At 41.2% G+C, this 9,586-nt stretch overlaps 1 protein-coding gene across 1 annotated transcript; it reads left to right on the top strand.

The window, feature by feature from the left end:
• Positions 1-1,578: 1,578 nt before the first annotated feature.
• LOC147980419 (uncharacterized) lies at positions 1,579-8,614 on the top strand. Its single transcript, XM_087515600.1, has 2 exons — positions 1,579-1,640; positions 8,104-8,614. Exons 1-2 carry the CDS (start codon positions 1,579-1,581, stop codon positions 8,612-8,614), a joined length of 573 nt encoding a protein of 190 aa, XP_087371726.1.
• The last annotated feature ends 972 nt before the right edge of the window (positions 8,615-9,586 follow it).

A 9,586-nucleotide genomic window follows, 5' to 3' on the forward strand; every position in this document is an offset into this window, starting at 1 on the left:
CGGATCACAGTCAAGGGGGTTGACGCTCGCCACCCTACGATCGTTATGATGCATGATACGCCGTTTCTAAAGATCAGGCGGCATCAGCAAGCAAGGAGCTGGCTTAAAAAGCTCTGGCATGAGGGCATTGAGTAAACAGTACAGCCCCGACGAGCACGCGGCGAGTGGCATGGTACTGAGATTGTCCACACGTGAAACAATGAGCTTGATTACCTCTGTGGGGAGTGAATTCCAGCCACTCTTTTGGTGGATGCTGCTTGGTTCTGCCATTGTTAGTGCTTGAGTTTCGGAAGAGGCGGGAGGCGCCTTAGCGGGGATGGAAGATTGGACGATTATGTGCGGACAAAGATGGAGAAGCGAATATGTGCTGCGGGAAGTGGACAGGTGATGATGACAACAGCATGCCGCTTGACTTACGAGACACATCCCAGCAGCGTATGGTCATATCAATGCCACACAACTTGCTTGGGTGGTCACAGTACTAGTACTTCCTACAGTACCTACTACTATGCCCTAGTTTGCATATAGAGTAGTGGAGTAGGACTCTGCTCTACTACTAGCACCAGAGGAGTAGTATATTCTAATCTAAAACAGTTACAAATTTCAACGCCCGAGCATGGAACGACTACGAACCGCCATCGGTGCTAACTCCAATCCCCAACAAACGTTCGCTGGGAGACATGGTAGTGGCAAACGCTCGCAACACAGTTAATGTATGTGTGTAAGGGTGGCGGTTTTGTCAAATACTATGGCTTAAAAATAGGCCACCGTCGGATGGAAATCTGACGGTTACGTGGGATTCGCCTGGATTGAGCTCATGACGATCAATCGCCAGATATCATTACTGAAAAAAGGTTAAAACACCTGAGGCTATAACTTGCATCGGCTGACCGCTAACAATGATACTAACATAGTTGTAAAATGGTCAAAGACCATGTCTATGTGGTGTTTGGAATTATATGCAAACTAGCAAGATGCCTGTGCATTGCACGGAACATCAAGATGCATTTTTTTCAAAACACCTGTTGTGATTGACCCATGCATGAGTAATCCCATGTGTAAAAACTGATGATAACTCGAGAATTTTATCGGAAAAATGGTATCTCGAGAATTTCATCAAAAAATGATATCTCGAGAAAGATGAGAGATAACGTGAGGAGGAGTGGGGCGTGGTGGTGACTGGTGGTCGGACTGGGCGGAGGCATGGGGATGGATGGAGCCGGCAGCGGCCACCATGCCAGATCGTTCCAGAGACTTCCTTTTTTAATTGCTCAACAATGAGGTAGTGGGAGATAAGGATGAATGAGGCAAAGCCTTATCTATAAATGTGGAGAGAGGTGCAGGTATCTTTTGTAAAATTGTCATAGTTTGCTTTCTATCCGTCAGATATAGATCGGACGGTCTATATTACAAGATGGCAGGCATACCATCATTACCAACTTGGTTTTTTATAAGAGTAGTGAAGTAGAGACTAGGGAGGAGCACCATCTACTGCTACATGTGCACCTACCCCCTACAGCCACTCCCTCCTGTGCACCACTCGGCGGGCGCAACGTCCCCTACAGCCACTCCCGTTTCATGGATGGCCTGGTTGATGCCTGCAAGGTGCCCTATGTCTACACGAGTTTTGGCTGTGAGAGGTATGTCGACCAGCACTCACTGGCGGAGCATAGTTCTGATACGTCTCCAACGTATCTATAATTTTTGATTGTTCCATGCTATTATATTATCAACCTTGGATGTTCTATATGCATTTATATGCTATTTTATATGATTTTTGGGACTAACCTATTAACCCAGAGCCCAGTGCCAGTGCCAGTTTCTGTTTTTTCCTTGTTTTAGAGTATCGTAGAAAAGGAAAATCAAACGGAGTCCAATTGACCTGAAACTTCACGGAACTTATTTTTGGAAGGAAAGCAACCCGAGAGACTTGGAGTCCACGTAAGGGAAGCAACGAGGAAGCCACGAGGCAGGGGGGCGCGCCCACCCCCTGGGTGCGCCCTCCACCCTCGTGGGCCCCTCGTGGCTCCCTTGACGTACTTCTTCCGCCTATATATCTCCATATACCCTAAAAACATCCGAGAGCACAATAGATCGGGAGTTCCGCCGCCAGAAGCCTCTGTAGCCACCGAAAGCCAATCTAGACCCATTCCGGCACCCTGCCAGAGTGGGAATCCTTCTCCGGTGGCCATCTTCATCATCCTGGTGCTCTCCATGACGAGGAGGGAGTAGTTCTCCCTTGGGGCTGAGGGTATGTACCAGTAGCTATGTGTTTGATCTCTCTCTCTCTCTCTCTCGTGTTCTTGATTTGGCACGATCTTGATGTATCGCGAGCTTTGCTATTATAGTTGGATCTTATGTTTCTCCTCCCCCTCTACTCTCTTGTAATGGATTGAGTTTCCCCTTTGAAGTTATCTTATCGGATTGAGTCTTTAAAGATTTGAGAACACTTGATGTATGTCTTGCCGTGCGTATCTGTGGTGACAATGGGATATTACGTGATTCACTTGATGTATGTTTTGGTGACCAACTTGCGGGTTCCTCCCATGAACTTATGCATAGGGGTTGGCACACATTTTCATCGTGATTCTTCGGTAGAAACTTTGGGGCACTCTTTGAGGTTCTTTGTGTTGGTTGAATAGATGAATCTGAGATTGTGTGATGCATATCGTATAATCATACCCACGGATACTTGAGGTGACATTGGAGTATCTAGGTGACATTAGGGTTTTGGTTGATTCGTGTCTTAAGGTGTTATTCTAGTACGAACTCTAGGGCTGTTTGTGACACTTATAGGAATAGCCCAACGGATTGATTGGAAAGAATAACTTTGAGGTGGTTTCGTACCCTACCATAATCTCTTCGTTTGTTCTCCACTATTAGTGACTTTGGAGTGACTCTTTGTTGCATGTTGAGGGATATTTATGTGATCCAATTATGTTATTATTGTTGAGGGAACTTGCACTAGCGAAAGTATGAACCCTAGGCTTGTTTCAATGCATTGCAATACCATTTACGCTCACTTTTATCATTAGTTACCTTGCTGTTTTTATATTTTCAGATTACAAAAACATTTATCTACCATCCATATACCACTTGTATCACCATCTCTTCGCCGAACTAGTGCACCTATACAATTTACCATTGTATTGGGTGTGTTGGGGACACAAGAGACTCTTTGTTATTTGGTTGCAGGGTTGCTTGAGAGAGACCATCTTCATCCTATGCCTCCTACGGATTGGTAAACCTTAGGTCATCCACTTGAGGGAAATTTGCTACTGTCCTACAAACCTCTGCACTTGGAGGCCCAACAACGTCTACAAGAAGAAGGTTGTGTAGTAGACATCAAGCTCTTTTCTGGCGCCGTTGCCGGGGAGGTTAGCGCTTGAAGGTTTATCTTTAGATCTTGCAATCGAATCTTTTTGTTTCTTTTTTTAGCACTAGTTTAGTTTATAAAAGAAAATTACAAAAAATGGAATTAAGTTTGTCTCATACGCTTCACCTTTTTAATATCTTTCGTGAGTATGATGGAAAGGATAATTGTGCTCAAGTGCTAGAAGAAGAAATCTATAAAATGTTTGGCACTAAATATTTGAATGATGAGCATGATTGCAATGTTGTTAGTATGAGTTCCTTGAATATCCATGATTCTAATGATATGCAAAGCCACAAACTTGGGGAAGGTATGTTTGATGAAGATGATATTTTTTGTCCCCCAAGTTTTGATGAGCAAATTTATTATGATGAAAGCTGTGCCTCCTATCTATGATGATTATTGTGATGACACGTATGCTTTAAAGAATAATAATAACAATGAAACTTGTCATCTTGATTTCAATTTTCAATCCCATGATAGTTACTCTGTTGAGTTTGCTCCCACTACTATTAATGAGAAGAATTTTGCTTGTGTGGAGAGTAATAAAATTTCTATGCTTATAGATCATGAAAAGAATGCTTTAGGTGCTAGTTATATTGTTGAATTCATTCACGATGCTACTGAAAATTATTATGAGGGAGGAATATATGCTTTTAGGAATTGCAATAATATCAAGTTTCCTCTCTATGTGCTTAAAGTTTTGAAGTTATGCTTGTTTTGCCCTCCTATGCTAGTTGATTATTGTTCCCACAAGTTGTTTGCTCACAAAATCCCTGTGCATAGGAAGTGGGTTAGACTTAAATGTGCTAGTCATATTCTTCATGATGCTCTCTTTATGTTTCAATTCTTATCCTTTATGTGAGCATCATTGAAATCATCATGCCTAGCTAGGGGCGTTAAACGATAGCGCTTGTTGGGAGGCAACCCAATTTTATTTTTGTTCCTTGTTTTTTGATCCTGTTTAGTAATAAATAATTCATCTAGCCTCTTATTAGATGTGGTTTTATGTTTTAATTAGTGTTTGTGCCAAGTAGAACCTTTGGGAAAACTTGGGGAAAGTCTTGTTGATCATGCTGTAAAAACAGAAACTTTAGCGCTCACGAGAATTGCTGCCGTATTTATTTGGAAAGTGCTATTTAGTTAATTCTTTTTGAATATGATTAATAGATAAATTCCTCAGGTCCAGAAATTTATTTGGGAATTTTATGAGTTCCAGAAGTATACGTTTGATCCAGATTGCTACAGACTGTTCTGTTTTTGACAGATTCTGTTTTTCATGTGTTGTTTACTTATTTTGATGAATCTATGGCTAGTAAAATAGTTTATAAACCATAGAGAAGTTGGAATACAGTAGGTTTAACACCAATATAAATAAATAATGAGTTCATTACAGTACCTTGAAGTGGTGATTTATTTTCTTATACTAACGGAGCTTACGAGTTTTCTGTTAAGTTTTGTGTTGTGAAGTTTTCAAGTTTTGGGTAAGGATTCGATGGACTATGGAATAAGGAGTGGCAAGAGCCTAATCTTGGGGATTCCCAAGGGACCCCAAGGTAATATTCAAGGATAGCCAAGAGCCTAAGCTTGGGGATGCCCCGGAAGGCATCCCCTCTTTCGTCTTCGTTCATCGGTAACTTTACTTGGAGCTATATTTTTATTCACCACATGATATGTGTTTTGCTTGGAGCGTCAATTTATTTTGTTAATATTTGCTTGCTGTTATTTAGAACAATGTATTGCATCTTTTATTTCAATAAAAGTGGCGTTGATAGCCTTTACTATGCCTATGTTAGAAGTCCACATATTGCTGTTTGAAAACAGAAAGTTTACCGTTGTTGCAATAATTCCCTAGAAAAGTCAGAATGTGATAAAATGTTGAAACCTTTTGCATATTAAGCTCTGATAAATTTAATACAGTGGGAATTTTTTTTTCATAATTTTTGGAGCTAGTGAAGTATGGATGTTGCTGCATTCTTTACAGACTGTCCTGTTTAGGCAGATTGCTGTTATGTTTGCATTGTTTGCATATGTTTGCTTCTTTAATGATTCTATTTGAGCATAGGACTATTAAATATGCAGAGGCATTTAGTATGCAATGTTCAATAATACTTTTAGTGATTTTCTACAGTAGAGTATGATAAGGTCTTTGCAATGGTTCATACTAACTTATCTCACGAGTCCTTGTTGAGTTTTGTGTGCATGAAGCTTTTGAGATTTAGGGAGACTGTGATATGAGAGGAATTAAGGAGACACAAAAGATCAAGCTTGGGGATGACCAAGGCACCCCAAGATAATATTTCAAGAAGTCTCAAACGTCTAAGCTTGGGGATGCCCCGGTTGGCATCCCACCTTTCTTCTTCAACAACTATCGGTCAGTATCGGTTGATCCTAAGTTTTTGCTTCTTCACATGATGTTTGCTATTCTTAGATGTCATTTTATTTTGTTTTTCTTGATGTTTGAATAAAATACCAAGATATGAAATTCTTAAATGTTAGAGAGTCTTCACATAGTTGCATAATTATTCGACTGCTCATTGATCTTCACTTATATCTTTCGGAGTAGTTTGTCATTTGCTCTAGTGCTTCACTTATATCCTTTTAGAGAACAGTGGTGGTTTTATTTTATAGAAATAGATGAACTCTCATGCTTCACTTATATTATTTTGAGAGTTCTAAACATAATGGTAATTTTCTTTGGTTATGAATTTAGTCCTAATATGATGGGCATCCAAGAGGGATATAATAGAAACTTTCATATAGAGTACATTGAATACTATGAGAAGTTTGATACTTGATGATTGTTTTGAGATATGAGGATGGTAATATTAGAGTCATGCTTGTTGAGTAGTTGTGAATTTGAGAAATACTTGTGTTGAAGTTTGTGATTCCCGTAGCATGCACGTATGGTGAACCGTTATGTGATGAAGTCGGAGCATGATTTATTTATTGATTGTCCTCCTTATGAGTGGCGGTCGGGGACGAGCGATGGTCTTTTACTACCAATCTATCCCCCTAGGAGCATGCGCATAGTACTTTGTTTTGATAACTAATAGATTTTTGCAATAAGTTTGTGAGTTCTTTATGACTAATGTTGAGTCCATGGATTATACGCACTCTCACCCTTCCACCATTGCTAGCCTCTCTAATACCGCGCAACTTTCGCTGGTACCATAAACCCACCATATATCTTCCTCAAAACAGCCACCATACCTACCTATCATGGCATTTCCATAGCCATTCCGAGATATATTGCCATGCAACTTTCCACCGTTCCGCTTATTATGACACGCTCCATCATTGTCATATTGCTATGCATGATCATGCATCATAATTCTTTCATACATGTCACTCATGCATCATTGCACATCCCGGTACACGACCGGAGGCATTCATATAGAGTCATATCTTGTTCTAAGTATCGAGTTGTAATTCTTGAGTTGTAAGTAAATAAAAGTGCGATGATCATCATTATTAGAGCATTGTCCCAATGAGGAAAGGATTTCACCGAAAGCCAATCTAGACCCATTCCGGCACCCTGCCGGAGGGGGAATCCTTCTCCGGTGGCCATCTTCATCATCCTGGTGCTCTCCATGACGAGGAGGGAGTAGTTCTCCCTTGGGGCTAAGGGTATGTACCAGTAGCTATGTGTTTGATCTCTCTCTCTCTCGTCTTCTTCATTTGGCACGATCTTGATGTATCGCGAGCTTTGCTATTATAGTTGGATCTTATGTTTCTCCTCCCCCTATACTCTCTTGTAATGGGTTGAGTTTCTCCTTTGAAGTTATCTTATCGGATTGAGTCTTTAAAGATTTGAGAACACTTGATGTATGTCTTGCCGTGCGTATCTGTGGTGACAATGGGATATCACGTGATTCACTTGATGTATGTTTTGGTGACCAACTTGCGGGTTCCGCCCATGAACTTATGCATAGGGGTTGGCACACGTCTTCGTCGTGATTCTCCGGTAGAAACTTTGGGGTACTCTTTGAGGTTCTATGTATTGGTTGAATAGATGAATCTGAGATTGTGTGATGCATATCGTATAATCATACCCATTGATACTTGAGGTGACATTGGAGTATCTAGGTGACATTAGGGTTTTGGTTGATTTGTGTCTTAAGGTGTTATTCTAGTACGGACTCTAGGGCTGTTTGTGACACTTATAGGAATAGCCCAACGGATTGATTGGAAAGAATAACTTTGAGGTGGTTTCGTACCCTACCATAATCTCTTCGTTTGTTCTCCGCTATTAGTGACTTTGGAGTGACTCTTTGTTGCATGTTGAGGGATAGTTATGTGATCCAATTATGTTATTATTGTTGAGGGAACTTGCACTAGCGAAAGTATGAACCGTAGGCCTTGTTTCAACGCATTGCAATACTGTTTACGCTCACTTTTATCATTAGTTACCTTGCTGTTTTTATATTTTCAGATTACAAAAACATTTATCTACCATCCATATACCACTTGTATCACCATCTCTTCGCCGAACTAGTGCACCTATACAATTTACCATTGTATTGGGTGTGTTGGGGACACAAGAGACTCTTTGTTATTTGGTTGCAGGGTTGCTTGAGAGAGACCATCTTCATCCTACGCCTCCTACGGATTGATAAACCTTAGGTCATCCACTTGAGGGAAATTTGCTACTGTCCTACAAACCTCTGCACTTGGAGGCCCAACAACGTCTACAAGAAGAAGGTTGTGTAGTAGACATCAAGTTCCAGATGCGCGAACGCGCCTTGCTACTGCTATGAGTGCGCGCCGTCGTTTGAGGGCTCGTCGGCGAGCCTCGTGCATCACCTTACGACACCGTCCGTCGATCACTACTCGCCCGCGGTGGTGAACATCAAGTACGAGACGTGCTACCCGTTCACCGTGTCAGAGTCGCTGGAGGATCATCGCCGCCTGCTAGTCGTGGAGGAGGATGGCAGCGTGTTCCTCTTGGCCGTGGGCACCGGCAAGGCCCGCGTAGGCCACCACCCTGTTTTTGTAGTGTGCGTCAGGGGCAACGCCGCTGACGTTGACATGAGGCCGGTGTACGGGTGCGTGCTCACTGTTACTGCCCCTCCGAGGTACGAGGGCGCCAATGCCGCCTCCATCACGCTGATTGCGACTGTGTCGAGCTGCTCCGTTCCCGGCAATGTGGACATGGAAGACGCCTGTTATGATTTTCACCCCAAGATGGTGCACGGGGACTCCAAGGAGGTTCACCTGGTCATATGCATTACCAAGTGAAATGTTCATCATTAGTCTTTGCTCAATGTAATCCATTGTCTAAGCATGTGGAGACTTCTTATTTATATATAGAACCTTCCATGCATGATCTTGCTCTATTAGAGTATCGCGCTTGAATAAAAGTGTATCCATTTATGGTTTAGTCTAGAATCTTCCATGTATGTTTTTGCTCCATTAGAGTTCTCTCTTGCCATTTATGAGATTGAGAATTTTTACTACAATAATGGTGAAAGACTTATGATGAACCATTTCTTTCATGCATGATCTTTCTCTATCAGTGCACCTTGAAATCTGAGCATGTGATGGGGAACAATCAAATTGAGACTTATAAAATGGGAAACTGAAAATTTTGAGATAAGCCCTATAAACCGGTAAGGAGGGAGATAAAGGTAGTACCATAGACTAGTAACATATGCATGTTACTAGTCCAAAGTTACTCCCCACTATGACTAGCCTAAGATGACTTATTCACCTAGACGGAGGGAGTACATTCATGGTGGTCTAGAAAAAACGAACAAAATCGATACTCGAAAACTAATTCTTAAAGATCATTCCTTGCAAAGCACAATAAGTGTTATTTCTTCACAAGTTTTGGATGCAAGTTGAACAGTTGAACGCTTTTGTTTGCAAAAGATACTTTTTGATCTATTTCACCCGGATGTTTGTGAGCTCTAGAGAATAAATAATATCCGAATAAACCTATTGATACTCGTTTTACACATGAGATGACCCCCACATACTTTGTCAAAATAAACAACTCGCCAATCAATGCATTTCACTGTTCCGTGCAATGCACGAGCACCTTACTATATATTAGTATGACCATAAATTTAACTGACATTATATATAGTACGATAAATGCTCATGCATGTCACCAAAAATTATATCATTGAAAACTATGTTCAAATACGAATCCAACGATATAGTTTTTGTTGACATGCACTAAAATTTTGTCAGTTAAATCTTCAGTCA

Source organism: Triticum urartu, chromosome 3A, assembly GCF_056163025.1.
Source record: "Triticum urartu cultivar PI428250 chromosome 3A, HENAU_Tu73, whole genome shotgun sequence".
NCBI lineage: Eukaryota > Viridiplantae > Streptophyta > Magnoliopsida > Poales > Poaceae > Triticum > Triticum urartu.